Genomic DNA, 15598 nt, shown 5'->3' with positions numbered 1-15598 from the left:
CTGGTTGGTGACATCAAAGTGATAACTTTAGTCTTTTTCAGTCCTTGACCTATCTCTAACAATTCCCTTCGTTTCTCCTACAGCTGTCCCAGAAAATACTTGACAAATTGGAGGACTACCAGCAAAAAGTTGATAAGGCAACACGGGATTTGTTGTATCGTCGGAACTTGTGACCTGGACGGTTGCCCAGGCTTTGTGACCGCTTGGTGCCTCTTCGGGCTTGAGACTTTACCCTACAGGAAACCTGGACTCCGGGCCGGCCTTTACACCTATAAATGACGTGTACAGCGTCCGGTCTGCATTCTGCACGAGAGAGAAGGGTGGATGAGTCACAGGACCTGTGCTTGCTGGTGGTGCTAACACACAGATTTCTGGGTTTCAACCTTGGTCTCAGACAGCTGCTTTTTTATATGATTCACAAGCTTTTTTAGAGTTTATATTTTTTTAAACTACCGAAGACATTCTTTATCTGCAAATTAAACCCCACCTTCACTTTGCAAAATAGCTGAGGGTTGTTGGTTTGTTGTAGCTGACCACCAAAAGCAGTCAGTGCAAATCCTTGCATTCTTCCCTATCGCTTTTTGTATTTCAATGGAATTATTTTGGTCCAGAATTGACATGTATTTTCTGTATTGCAGACAGAGGCTAATGATTTTGCGTACTTTTTTCATTATTTATTGTGGAATTTTTTTTTTTATGATCTTCAATAAAGTAGTAAATAATTTTCCTAGATTAACCCTAACATGATGACCAGCTGTTAAGGAAGATATCTTGAATCTGATTCTGAGGCTAAAGTGGAATAAACTCTTAGCTAAGAAAAAATAGAAAATTTATCATCTATAAAAATAATATTTTCCGGGTAAATTCCATTAACTGCTATGATTTATGATAATCAAGCCGGACTTGATCATACAAGTAGTCTAATAATGTATTGGACCAAAATATAAACTCTCCTGGTCAGATTTAGAGGCATTCATGGCCACAAATTTGGGGAAACATGAAAAAATAAACTCTTGAATTTTATTCTGTATATTAAAATTTATCTTTTAAGGAAACTATCTGTATAGTACTTGGCTTGTATGCCCTTTGACCTTCCTTGAGTTTTTCATAAGCATTTAATTTTTATACTGTCAAAATCCTATTTACATTATATATTTTAAATAACAATGTGAGTTTCCCGGTGGTACTGTTATTGTAGATATTGCGGTATATGGTTCTTTTTTCACTTCATCTCTACCATGATTAATGTGAAGTGTTTGATGCAGTTACAGGCAGCACGCGGCCTTGCCCTCCCAACTCCATAAACATGTGACTTCCAGTTGTAGCACAGAATATATTTTGACCTGTATATACATATATAACCAAGAGAAAGCTTTCTCACTTACATTTTCATGAGTGACTAATGGATGATAACCTGCAGTCTGAAAACTATCAAACCCTGTTGTAGCCATTTCTGGAGGAGAAGTAGCTCAAGACTGGCCCTGTTCCAGAAAGCTCCTCATTTGCATAGAAGAGCAAAGCAGTGGTTTCCATGGTAGCAGTTCATAAGACACTGACCAGCTCTTCTGTCCGTTTTCTTCCACCTTCCTCACTTTGATTTCCAACCGGAGCAGAGAGAAGGTGCGCACATTCTTTCACTTCACTTTTCACCTCGCTTTGAGTCTGCAGTTTTGTTTTCTGGACCATGTGATGTATTAATAGCATTATCTTTCCTTGTTTCTTCCAACTCTGACAATTTTCTGATTATAAATTGCTTTTAAAAGGACTCCCTTCTCTTTTAGTACTTAACTACCATTAAATACCAGGGGTAAAGAGCCCACCTTTCAATGCAGGAGACATAAGAGACATGGGTTCAATGCCTCAGTCAGGAAGAGCCCCTGGAGAAGGGAATGGCAACCCTCTCCAGTATTCTTGCCTGGAGAATCCCATGGACAGAGGAGCCTGGTGGGCTATAGTCCATAGGGTCGCAAAGAGTCAGACATGGCTGAAGCCACTTAGCATAGCATGCACCATTAAACATGTGACTCTTGACGGAAAACTTCATAGTTCTTAAAAAAAAAAAAATGTGACAAACAAGGTTACACTTTTCCAGCCTGTGATGATAAAAGCAAGCATCATTTCTATTAATAATATATATATATATATAGCACACAGTTTCATACCAACCATTCTTTTTGTGATCTAACAAAGCTCATTTGTTCTACAAAGCTGTCCATCAGTGAACACATTCTAGGTAACAATTAACCTAATTTACTTCAACCTGATTAATACTTCTTTTTTTCTGCCAGAACACAGTATATATTATAGAAAGTTCTAAAGTTTCTTTTACTTTTTAGAGCTCTTTGTACCTGAAAACAAAGATAGTCTTGTATTACTTTTAATATAATCAGTAGCTCATCATTAACCCTAAGCCACAAGAATATACCTGTATCTGCTTAGAACGCCATCAGCAAAAGATCAGTTTATTGCTCACATGACCTATGCCAGTTTTTATAGACTAAAAGGTATTTCTTCCAGTAAATGAGGCTTTGTGATTTAAATGAACTTCCATGGAACACATAAGGTCTAATAATGTGATATAACAAAAAATATATTTCTTGTTTGTCCCCATTCCTGGCAAATAGCTTATAAATCCTTGTGGAACCCTGAGTGAAAGAAATCTTTGTTATGCTAATAAGGTGACTGTGAATGGGGGGCCCTTACATAGCTTCAAGATGGGGATAGTCCCTGAGGAGATCCATCCTGTGAAGGTGAATATAGGGTTAAAACTTTGGGCCAGCCCAACCTCCCGCCTTTCAGCCCAACAACCAGCATTTCAGCATCTGTGGTGATGGAGCACATTATTTTCTGAAGCTGTCACAGTGAATCTCCAGTCATTTACTGACCCATGGATTCTGTAAGGTAGCCTCGCATCTTCTCCCCCCACTGCCCCAACTCTGGCCAGTCCCCCTCGCTTTGTCTCTTCATGTGAATGTTCTTTGGCTACCTTAGTGGAAACACAGACCAGTTTGCTCCTCATCCTCTGAATCCAAGTGAAAGTAAGATTATTTACTAGAAGGTGTATGCAGTTAAAATGCCCAGTTCAGATATGTGAAATATCAGCGCATGCTAGTGACTTTCGAGAGGAATCATGTTTGAATGCCAGTTGATGGGGGTTCAGTGAAAATCAGACATGCAGATACAACTCAGGTTTCCAGGGGAACCAGGCAGAGAGAAAAACAAGTCTTATATATATGAGTTGAATTGCACAATTTAGTTTTGCCATGGAGACAATTTCCATAAAGTAGGAAAAGTAGAAAGTTAAGGTTATTATAGGGATCATTCAGGAGAGGAAAGTGTATTTTTTGGAAGCAGAAAAATATTTAAAACTCTTCCTCACTTTTGATGTTTAGCAGATGCTCCAGTGTAATCACAGGCTTTGGAGTTTGGGGAAGAGGTATGGGAAATGGCCCAGGTGACCCCTGCTCCTTCATCCTTCCCTCCCTTCTCCCTTCCAGCAAAATAGACATTTAAAGCCAGCGTCAGAGATGCTCAGTTCATCTCAATAGTGTGCTCTATTTCTGAGGTTGCCCTGCAATAGAGATGAAAGCCAAACACTTTTCATGGGCTTTTGAAAGATGATGTTTGTTTAATGACGTTCAGTAGCCTAAAGGAGATCCAACCAGTCCATTCTGAAGGAGATCAGCCCTGGGATTTCTTTGGAAGGAATGATGCTAAAGCTGAAACTCCAGTACTTTGGCCACCTCATGCGAAGAGTTGACTCATTGGAAAAGACTCTGATGCTGGGAGGGATTGGGGGCAGGAGGAGAAGGGCATGACAGAGGATGAGATGGCTGGATGGCATCACCGACTCGATGGACGTGAGTTTGAGTGAACTCCGGGAGTTGGTGATGGACAGGGAGGCCTGGCGTGCTGCGATTCATGGGGTCGCAAAGAGTCGGACACAACTGAGCGACTGAACTGAACTGAGTAGCCTAAAAACTGTTTCTCGTTTCCTTCAACAAAGTCTAGTTTTTCCTTCAATGATTTTGCACAAAAAATAAAATTTTCTTGAAAATGTTTTGACCAAGATAAAATTAAACGGATCTCTCTAGTTTTGTTTCTACTGCCACACACGAGGTTCCATCAAAGCTAGGCACAAAGAGTAGCTTGGGTGGTTTCTAAACTTCCTACATAGCCCCTCCTTCTCTGATTCTAGCCAGCTCTGCATTCATTTTGCTTTCTCTTATCCCCACTAGCTTCCTGCTTATTTAGAACTTGAAAAGACTTCTGTCTTTCATATACTCTAAAGCAAGCATATAATAGGTACCATTCATTGAAGGCCTGCTGAGTGCCGTGTGTGTCCAGTTTTAGGACATTTGCAAACATCTCGTTTAATCTTGCCAGCATCCTTTGAGATAGGCACGATCCCATGTTTGTAAACAGTGAGGGTCAGCAGAGTAAAGCATCTTGCCCTGGCTTCTGCTGCCAATGCCCAGTGTAGATAGGACTTGAAATGCACAGTGTAGATAGGACTTGAATGCAGGTTTCCTGACTCTGCTCCTGGATGTTTGACTACCTGCGTCCTGTCCCAAACAACGCAGGTCTCTCAGCCTCTCAGGCTTGCTACTATTTCCAAGCGGCCTCATCCAGAATGGTGGGGTTCACTCTGGTGACATCCACTTCAGTATGAGAGTGTTCCTTTTTTCCCTTTTGCTTAAGCAAAGGAAGCTGCTAGAGGAGAGTCAGCCCTTGATCATCCGTAACTGCTCAGTTCAGTTCAGTTCAGTCGATCAGTCCTGTCCAACTCTTTGCAACTCCATGGACTGTAGCACGCCAGGCCTCCCTGGTCCATCATCAAATCCCCAGAGCTTACTCAAACTCATGTCCATTGAGTCGGTGATGCCATCCAGCCATCTCATCCTCTGTCATCCCCTTCTCCCCCAACCTTCAATCTTTCCCAGCATCAGGGTCTTTTCCAATGAGTCAGCTCTTTGCATTAGGTGGCCAAAGTACTGGAGTTTCAGCTTCTGCATCAGTCCTTCCAATGTATATTCAGAACTGATCTCCTTTAGAATGGACTGGTTGTATCTCCTTGCAGTCCAAGGAACGCTCAAGAGTCTTCTCCAACACCACAGTTCAAAAGCATCAATTCTGTGGCGCTCAGCTTTCTTTATAGTCCAACTCTCACATCCATACATGACCACTGGAAATAGTAGTCATAGCTTTGACTAGACAGACCTTTGTTGGCAAAGTACTGTCCCTGCCTTTTAATATACTGTCTAGGTTGGTCATAGGTTTTCTTGTAAGGAGCAAGCATCTTCTAATTTCATGGCTGAACTCACCATCTGCAGTGATTTTGGAGCCCAAAAATTAAGTCTCTCACTGTTTCCATTGTTTCCGCATCTATTTGCCATGAAGTGATGGGACCAGATGCCATGATCTTAGTTTTCTGAATGTTGAGTTTTAAGCCAACTGTTTCACTCTCCTCTTTCACCTTCATCAAGAGGCTCTTTAGTTCTTCACTTAACTGCTCACTTGTAAGTAAAATGAGGGCTTCCCTGGTGGCTCAGCTGGTAAAGAATCTGCCTCCAGTGTAGGTTACCTGGGTTGGTAAGATCCCCTAAAGAAGGGAACAGCTACCCACTCCAATTCTGGCTTGGAGAATTCCATGGACTGTAGTCCATGGGGTCACAAAGAGTTGGACACAACTGAGTGACGTTCACTTTCAAACCTCCTGGGAAGACTGGACCAGGGGGCTGGAGATTAAGTTGAGCCACAGTGGCCAGTAAGCCGATCAACCACGCCAAGTGAAAACCAGACAGCAAGACTGAATAGGACGTCCTGGACTGAGAAGACGATGAGCTCGGAGGGAGACGTGCTGACCTCACAGAACGGCAGTGTGGGAACTCTGTGCTCCCTCCCAGACCTCACCTTGCATCCTTTGTAGTAAAACTCAAATCATAAGTAGAGTGCTTTTCTGAGTTCCATGAATGTTTCTGGAGAATTATAAAATTTGAGAGGGTTGTGGAAACCTCATTATGTAGCCAACCAGAAGTGTGGGTGGCATGGGGGTCTCCCTTGAAGCTGACCTCTAATGTAAAGGCAGCTCTGGGGACACCAAGGCTTCCCTGGTGGCTCAGACGGTAAAGAATCGGCCTGTGATGCAAGAGACCGGGATTTGATCCCTGGGTCGGGAAGATCTCTAGAAGAGGGCAGGGCAACCCACTCCAGTATTCTTGCCTGGAGAATCCCATGGACAGAGGAACCTGGCGGGCTACAGTCCATGGGGTTGCAAACAGTTGGACACGACTGAGTGACTGACATTGTTTTCTGGGAGACTGAGCCCTTAAGCCTGTGGTGTCTGATTGCAGCTCCTAGGGGTAATCCTCAGAACTGAATGCTCAAGACATGCCCAGTTGGAATTGATTATTGACCCAAAACAAATATTCTGCCCCGTTATTTCTCCAGCAAAGATGAGTTTATTCTGAAGCATCAGAGAATTGGCAATTCAGGATCTTGCAACTTTGGCAAGCCATGTGCAAGTTCCCTCAGGGCAAGGGAAGTTGCTGCTTTTTTTGGGGGGTGGGGCTGTGCTGGGTCTTAGTTGCAACACAGGGGATCTTAAGTTGTGCCACGTAGGATCTAGTTCCCTGACGAGGGATGGAACCCATGCCCACTACATTGGGAGAGCAGAGTCTTAACCACTGGACCACCAGGAAGACTCCGTAGCTGCTTTTCTAAAGAAGTTGGAAGAACTATAGTAAATAAAGAGCACAGGGCTTTTCATTGGCTGAGCCCTTACCAGGAAAGAAGAGGAATCTTCTTCCTATTGGGATATCATCACAGGGTGTGAAAGATTCCTGTCCTGGTCTCTATTTAATTGATATTTCTATTTATAAAATTTTTTATATAAAAAACTTAGATGAATAAACACACACAACCCTAAACTATTTTATGCTTCTGAAACTGGGCTGGCTGAAGCACAAGCTGGATTCAAGATTGCTGGGAGAAATATCAATAACCTCAGATATGCAGATGACACCACACTTATGGCAGAAAGTGAAGAACTAAAGAGCCTCTTGATGAAAGTGAAAGATGAGAGTAAAACAGTTGGCTTAAAACTCAACACTCAGAAAACGAAGATCATGGCATCTGGTCCCATCACTTCATGGAAAATAGATGGGGAAACAATGGAAACAGTGACAGACTTTATTTTGGGGGGATCCAAAATCACTGCAGATGGTGACTGCAGCCATCAAATTAAAAGACGCTTGCTCCTTAGAAGAAAAGCTATGACTAACCTAGACAGCATATTAAAAAGCAGAAACATTATTTTGCCAACAAAGATCCATCTAGTCAAAGCTATGGTTTTTCCAGTAGTCATGTATGGATGTGAGAGTTGGACTAACAAGAAAGCTGAGCGGCAAAGTATTGATGTTTTTGAACTGTGGTGTTGGAGAAGACTCTTGAGAGTCCTTTGGACTGCAGGGAGATCCAACTAGTCCATCCTAAAGGAAATCAGTCCTGGGTGTTCAGTGGAAGGACTGATATTGAAGCTGAAACTCCAATACTTTGGCCACCTGATGCGAAGAGCTGACTCATTGGAAAAGACCCTGATGCTGGGAAAGATTGAAGGTGGGAGGAGAAGGGGACGACAGAGGATGAGATGGTTGAATGGCATCACCAATTCAATGGACATGAGTTTGAGTAAGCTCCGGGAGCTGGTGATGAACAGGGAAGCCTGGTGTGCTACAGGCCATGGGGTCGCAAAGAGTCAGACACGACTGAGCGACTGAACTGAATTGAAATGAAATGAAGCTGGGACTTGTATGGACAGTCCCTCTCTGCAGCATACCTCCTGTTGAAGTTCCAAAAGCTAGAGTTTTAATATGGATTGGGAAGGTCAGCTTTTGAAATTAAATCAGGGGGTTCCCTGGTGGCAGAGAGGAAAGAATCTACCAATGCAGGGGCCATGGGTTTGATCCCTGTTCCAGGAAGATCCCACGGGCCACGGAGCAGTTAAGTGTGTGCACCACAACTATCGAGCCACAGCTACTGAAGCCTGTATGCCCGAGAGCCCATGCTCTGCAGCAAGAGAAGCCACTGTAACGAAAACTCCACGGTCAAGAGTAGCCCCTGCTCACAGCAACAAGAGAGAGCCCACATGCAGCAGGGAAGACCCAGTGCAGACCAAATTGTTTAAAATTATTAATAAAAAAGAAATAACATCAGATACAGAGTAAGGCGTCGCCCACCAATTGTGATTATAACTAAATATATTTTTAAATGGGTATTTTACTTGACAAATATAATTCCTCATAATTTGATTTTACTGAAATAATATCATCACCACAACCAAAACATCCTCAGTAATTCCTGAGGTGGTTAGGCCCTTGGAGATCAGGCCCGATTTTTCTTTAAAAGGAGTAACTCTATGTTTATTCACTCTGTGTGGAGACATAGTCAAACCTTCCCGTAAAAAGCCAGATAATAAGTAGTTTAGGATTTGTTGTCTACACAGGTCTCTTTTTACATAGTCTTGTTTGTTTAACCCTTTGAAAAGTAAACCTGATTTAACCATGGTTTGCCCATCCCTAGTTCAGATCCTGATACCTTCACGAGTGCCTGCGTACTAAGTCGCTTCAGTCGCGTCCCACTCCTTGCAACCCTATCGGCTCTAGCCCGCCAGGCTCCTCTGTCCATGGGATTCTCCAGGCAAGAATACTGGAGCGGGTTGTCTTCTTCCGGACCAAAGCCTTGAATCCAAATCTCTCATTGGCAGGTGGGTTTTTATGCCACCAGGGAAACCGCCTCCCCCCTTCCGAATACCTCCTCTGAGGCCCAAAACAACAAAATATGTCTCTAAAATCAGTGGTTCTCAACCCTGGCTAAGCATTAAAATTATCTAAAGAGCTTTTAAAAAGAAAACTGATATGAGCCTTGCATTTCCAGCACTGATTCAGATTCTTATGTTGCTTTAATGTTCTCTGGATCAGGGATCCCCAACCTCCAGGTCACAGACCTGTCTGGGTCTGTGGACTGTGAGGAACCAGGCCATACAGCCAGAGGTGAGTGGCCAGTGAGTTAAAGAAACTTCATCTGTATTTTCAGCCACGGCTTCCTATGGTTATTACCACCTGAGCTCTGCTTCCTGTCAGATCAGTGGCAGCATTCAGATTCAGTATGCAAAACATACTGCATTTGAATCATCCTAAACCATCCCCATCACCCTCTTCCTTGAAAAAATTGCTGCTGTTCCAGATGGTTCTATGGACAGACAGGATTGAGAACCCTAGCTACAAACAGTAACAGCCACCTCCAGAATTGGGAATTTCCCCCAAGGAAAACAGCCTTTCACATTTCTACACATTGTGGTTTAGTTCATAACCTCATCTTCGTTCTAGCTAGTTTTGTAATAGGGTCCGGACTTTTGTATAAACAAAATGCTCATTAACGGTAGCAATAGCTACCAGAGGGCCTCCCTGTTGGTCCAGTGGTGGGGAGTTTGCCTGCCAACACAGGGGACAAGGATTCAGTCCTTTGTGTGGGAGGATCCCACGTGCCAAGGGGCAACTGGGCCTGCCTGTCCACAACTGCTGAAGCTCACATGCCCTAGAGCCCGTTCTCCACAAGAAGTCATTGTGATGAGAAAGCCTGTGCACTGCAACCAGAGAGTAACCCCCAACTCGTCACAAGTAAAGAAAGCCCGCATGCAGCACGGAAGACCCAGGGCAGCCAAAATAATTAACTAATAATATTAATAATAATAGCTACTATATGATAATTGCTTATTTTGTTCCTGGCCCAATGCAAAGAGCTTAAAATTATGATTAACAACCCTATGGGTACTGTTACTAACACACTGTAACAGTTGCAAAAACAAGTTTCAGTTCAGTTCAGTTCAGTCACTCAGTCATGTCCGACTCTGCAACCCCATGAATCGGAGCATGCCAGGCCTCCCTGTCCATCACCAACTCCCAGAGTTCACTCAGACTCACATCCATCGAGTCAGTGATGCCATCCAGCCATCTCATCCCCTGTATTACCCTTCTCCTCCTGCCCCCCAATCCCTCCCAGCATCAGAGTCTTTTCCAATGAGTCAACTCCACATGAGGTGGCCAAAGTATTGGAGTTTCAGCTTTAGCATCAGTCCTTCCAAAGAAATCCCAGGGCTGATCTCCTTCAGAATGGACTGGTTGGATCTCCTTGCAGTCCAAGGGACTCGAAAGAGTCTTCTCCAACACCACAGTTCAAAAGCATCAATTCTTTGGCGCTCAGCTTTCTTCACAGTCCAACTCTCACATCTATACATGACCACAGGAAAAGCCACAGCCTTGACTGGACGAACATTTGTTGGCAAAGTAATGTCTCTGCTTTTGAATAGGCTATCTAGGTTGGTCATAACTTTCCTTCCAAGGAGTAAGCGTCTTTTAATTTCATGGCTGCAGTCACCATCTGCAGTGATTTTGGAGCCCAAAAAATAAAGTCTGACACTGTTTCCACTGTTTCCCCATCTATTTCCCATGAAGTGATGGGACCAGATGCCATGATCTTCGTTTTCTGAATGTTGAGCTTTAAGCCAACTTTTTCACTCTCCGCTTTCACTTTCATCAAGAGGCTTTTTAGTTCCTCTTCACTTTCTGCCATAAGGGTGGTGTCATCTGCATATCTGAGGTTATTGATATTTCTCCCAGCAATCTTGATTCCAGCTTGTGTTTCTTCCAGTCAAGCGTTTCTCATGATGTACTCTGCATATAAGTTAAATAAGCAGGGTGACAATATACAGCCTTGATGTACTCCTTTTCCTATTTGGAACCAGTCTGTTGTTCCATGTCCAGTTCTAACTGTTGCTTCCTGACCTGCATACAATTTTCTCAAGAGGCAGATCAGGTGGTCTGGTATTCCCATCTCTTGAAGAATTTTCCACAGTTTATTGTGATCCACACAGTCAAAGGCTTTGGCATAGTCAATCAAGCAGAAATAGATGTTTTTCTGGAACTCTCTGGCTTTTTCCATGATCCAGCAGATGTTGGCAATTTGATCTCTGGTTCCTCTGCCTTTTCTAAAACTAGCTTGAACATCAGGAAGTTCATGGTTCACATATTGCTGAAGCCTGGCTTGGAGAGTTTTGAGCATTACTTTACTAGTGTGTGAGATGAGTACAATTGTGCGGTAGTTTGAGCATTCTTTGGCATTGCCTTTCTTTGGGATTGGAATGAAAACTGACCTTTTCCAGTCCTGTGGCCACTGCTGAGTTTTCCAAATGTGCTGGCATATTGAGTGCATCATCTTTCAGGATTTGAAATAGCTCAACTGGAATTCCATCACCTCCATTAGCTTTGTTCGTAGTGATGTTTTCTAAGGCCACTTGACTTCACATTCCAGGATGTCTGGCTCTAGATGAGTGATCACATCATCGTGATTATCTGGGTCGTGAAGATCTTTTTTGTACAGTTCTTCTGTGTATTCTTGCCATCTCTTCTTAATATCTTCTGCTTCTGTTAGGTCCATACCATTTCTGTCCTTTATGGAGCCCATCTTTGAATGAAATATTCCTTTGGTATCTCTAATTTTCTTGAAGAGATCTCTAGTCTTTCCCATTCTGTTGTTTTCCTCTATTTTCTTGCATTGATCGCTGAGGAAGGCTTTCTTATCTCTTCTTGCTATTCTTTGGAACTCTGCATTCAGATGCTTATATCTTTCCTTTTCTCCTTTGCTTTTTGCTTCTTCTTTTCACAGCTATTTGTAAGGCCTCCCCAAACAGCCATTTTGCTTTTTTGCATTTCTTTTCCATGGGGATGGTCTTGATTCCTGTCTCCTGTACAATGTCACGAACCTCCATCCATAGTTCATCAGGCACTCTATCTATCAGATCTAAGCCCTTAAATCTATTTCTCACTTCCACTGTATAATCATAAGGGATTTGATTTAGGTCATACCTGAATGGTCTAGTGGTTTTCCCTACTTTCTTCAATTTAAGTCTGAATTTGGCAATAAGGAGTTCATGATCTGAGCCACAGTCAGCTCCTGGTCTTGTTTTTGCTGACTGTATAGAGCTTCTTCATCTTTGGCTGCAAAGAATATAATCAATCTGATTTTGGTGTTGACCATCTGGTGATGTCCATGTATAGAGTCTTCTCTTGTGTTGTTGGAAGAGGGTGTTTGTTATGACCAGTGCATTTTCTTGGCAAAATTCTATTAGTCTTTGCCCTGCTTCATTCTGTATTCCAAGGCCAGATTTGCCTGTTACTCCAGTTGTTTCTTGACTTCCTGCTTTTGCATTCCAGTTCTCTATAATGAAAAGGACATCTTTTTTGGGTGTTAGTTCTAAAAAAAAGTCTAGCAATTATATCTGGAAGGTACTATATCCAAATGTTTGACTTCAAAACTCCTTATGTACAACTACCATATTTCAATGTTTTTCTTAAGAAATAAATGAGAAAAAAAGAAACAAATCAGAAAATTGGTGACAGGGACTTCCCCTGCAGTCCAGCAGGTAAAGTTCCATACTCCCAATTCAGGGGACACAGGTTCAACCCCTGGTCAGGGAACTAAAATTTCACATACCACAACTAAGCCCTCACTTCACAATGAAGAGCCTTTCAGGCGCAACGAACATCCAGTGCAGCCAAAATAATAATAAACTTTGATGACAGCTTCAAAACAGCATATACACTTGCTTCTAGTTGTTAATTTTTCAGAAATTTTGGAAGTCTAACCTCAAGACACTCTAATCCAGTTATTCCTCCCATAGGCAAAGGAAAAACAAACAAACAAACATTGCTACTTATGTTGTTTGCATATATTCATGTGCTATATTCATTCAAAAACTCTAAGTGCTTATGTTCCAGAAAGTACATTTCAACCCAGGGAACAAAACAGACAAGTCACTGCTTTCACGGCTTTTGTACTCAACAACCAATCCAAGGGTTCATCTATAAATGAGGAATATTATCTAAAAATTAGAAATAACCATATAGATATCTATCTTATACAGTTATTGTGAAAATCAAACGTAATTCTACACATAAACTGCTTAAATGGTATGTCACACATAGTTAACTGTTCAACATTACAAATTATTAGTGTATGCTCAAACAAGAATTGAGTGGGCCTTAGGGACACAAAAACATATACCATTGGAATTCTTCCGTCGTGTTGGCCTCTTTGTGACCCCACAGACTGCAGCACACCAGGCTTCCATGACCAATTCCCAGAGCTTGCTCAAACTCATGTCTACCAAGTCTGTGATGCCATCCAACCATCTCATCCTCTGTCATCCCCTTCTCCTCCTGCCTTCAATCTTGCCCAGCATCAGGAGCTTTTCCAATGAGTCAGTTCTCCACATCAAGTGACCAAAGTATTCCAGCTTCAGCTTCAGCATCAGCCCTTCCAATGACTATTCAGTATTGATTTCCTTTAGGATTGACTGGTTTGATCTCCTTGCTGTCCAAGGGACTCTCAAGAGTCTCCTTTGATCTCCTTGCTGTCAAAAGAGCTCTCAAGAGTCTTCTCTAATTTGTAACACTGAGCATTTATTATGTGTGAGGTAGGATATAAGCAGTTCATATGTAGAACTGCATTCGATTTTCACAACCTTATAGGATAGATATCTATACCATTATTTCTAGTTTATAGATCATATTACTCTTTTATACATGAACCCTGGATTTCTTAAACTCAGTGGTAGGTTAAGTGCTGGTGAGGAACTCAGCAATGAAATAAGATTCAGAGATGTAACCCCTGCAATGGGTCTTGAGGAAGGAAAACAATTTGGCCACGTGATGCAGTAGTTATTCCAGCTAGTCTGAAAGAATAAAGGTGAGAGAAATGCTCTGTGTGGCTGCCTCTGAAACAGGGGAGGGGAGAAGAGAGTGCTAAAGAAAGATTAAACCTAATAAAGCGACTAGATTGGGAAGGTTCCTGGACCCCATCGCAAAAATTTAGGCTCTTTCCTCCTATGCAGTACAAGTGATTTTTTTTTCAGCTGATAAGCAACAATATGAGGCATCTTTGTGCTCCAAGAAAAAATTTACAAAACCGTAAGAGACCCCCTATTCTATTTAGTGTTCAATGCTAGACCCAAATTAAACCCCAATAAACAAGGCGAAACTAGGGGAAAGACCAGGAAAGCAGCATAGCATCCCAGATGACAAACGGTAGGAAACATAGCCAAGAGCGGGCTCAAAATGGAGGACAGGGCGGCAGAAAAAAGACTCCGCAAAAAACGCAGGGGTGGAGCGTGACGTAATTTGGAAGGTAGTCTAAACTCACACTCTTCGGTACTATTGGCTTAACGCTAACCTTTTTCGTTTTCCATTGGCTCCCGGCTCCGTCAATGTGTCAAAATAACCAATCGCCTAACCCCATGGGTAAAGTCCGCCCTCCCTTCCTGGGGGCGGGGCCAGAAGAGCACACCAGGCCCAGTGCGCTTGCGCTAGCGCGCTCTCCGCCGGTTAAAAGCGGATCCCTGCAGGAGGCGGCGTCGCAGCGTATGAATATTGATTACGCATCGCCGCGCCAAGCGCCCGCCCCTCTCGGCTGTCCGACGCTCGCGGCTCGCGCTCGGGCTCGCGATGGGGAAGAAGTCCCGGGCGGTACCCGGCCGAAGGCCCATCCTGCAGCTCTCTCCGCCAGGTCCCCGGAGCAGCACGCCGAGCAGGGACCCGGAGCCGGAACCCGACGCCGAACCGGACTCGACGGCGGCGGCGGCGGCGCCCAGCCAGCCGGCCCCGGCAGCGGTGTCGACGACGACAACCGCGGTGACTGCCGCCGCGGCGGCCTCGGAGGATTCGCCCTCAGAAGGTAAAGCGTGCGCGAGGGCCCTGGCGCCGAGGTGGGGCCAGTCCGAAACTCGAGCTCGGGGGCTGCGGCCTAGGTCTGTCAGACTGGGCCTGCGAGGAACGAGAAGCCCGAGCGGGCGGCGTCCGCCTCCGAGGCCTGCTGCGCGGGGCCTGCGGGCCGGACGGCTGTGGGCCCGGAGGGGCGGAAGGGGCCGCGGAGCCGTGTGCGCTCGGCCGGAGCCGACTCAGAGGCGCCATCTCGGGTGCAGGGCTTGGCCCGGGCCGCCGAGTCTCCTTCCTCATCGTCTGCTCTCGGTTTTGAATAACTTCACGGGATAAATGGAGACGGTGCGTTTCCTTGTCCTAGCCTCAGTGACCGTGGAACCTGCCGTTTCCTACACGTCATGTGCTTTTCCTTTCGTTTTTGTTGAAATTGAGAGAGACGCTTTAGAAGTAACCATACTTCTGTTACGCCAGCTCAAGTGTAAGTTCCTCCTAGTTGGCAGGTTTCCGCAACATTCCTGGAGAGGTGGAGCTCGTGGCTTCCCAATCTCTTGTGTTTATCCCCAGAATGGTACTTGGATTAAGATGAACCAGACAGAATTACTTTAGGAGCCATATGCCGGAAAAGCCCCGACCTTTTCAGGTGCTAAAAAAAAAAAAAATAATAATAAAGATCACTTTGGGGGAAAAAATGCTCTAGTTATGCTTATAGTAAAAGCCGTATGGTTAACCTGGAGAGAATTTAACGTGTGCGTGAATGTGTTTTAACTTTGGATTATTTCAGATAATTTTTACGTATGGTGTTCACAATGTTAACGCCACGAGGCAGA

At 43.9% G+C, this 15598-nt stretch overlaps 2 protein-coding genes across 3 annotated transcripts in view; both read left to right on the top strand.

The window, feature by feature from the left end:
• NUP160 (nucleoporin 160) overlaps positions 1-1055 on the top strand; it is a 43578-nt gene extending 42523 nt beyond the window's left edge. Inside the window, 1 exon segment of the mRNA NM_001105630.1 lies at positions 84-1055. Within this exon segment, the coding sequence (NP_001099100.1) occupies positions 84-173 (90 nt within the window). The 3' untranslated portion in view covers positions 174-1055.
• Positions 1056-14525: 13470 nt separating this feature from the next.
• Positions 14526-15598, top strand: part of FNBP4 (formin binding protein 4) — a 30582-nt gene continuing 29509 nt past the window's right edge. For both annotated transcript variants that reach the window (XM_024975915.2, XM_059875171.1), the window contains exon 1: positions 14526-14787. In XM_024975915.2, coding sequence (XP_024831683.1) covers positions 14559-14787 — 229 coding nt within the window. In that variant the 5' untranslated portion in view covers positions 14526-14558. The remainder of the gene's footprint in view (positions 14788-15598) is intronic.

Source organism: Bos taurus, chromosome 15, assembly GCF_002263795.3.
Source record: "Bos taurus isolate L1 Dominette 01449 registration number 42190680 breed Hereford chromosome 15, ARS-UCD2.0, whole genome shotgun sequence".
NCBI classification, from domain to species: Eukaryota; Metazoa; Chordata; class Mammalia; order Artiodactyla; family Bovidae; genus Bos; species Bos taurus.
Note: the sequence above shows the minus strand (reverse complement) of the source record. Positions and strands in the feature narration are given on the sequence as shown.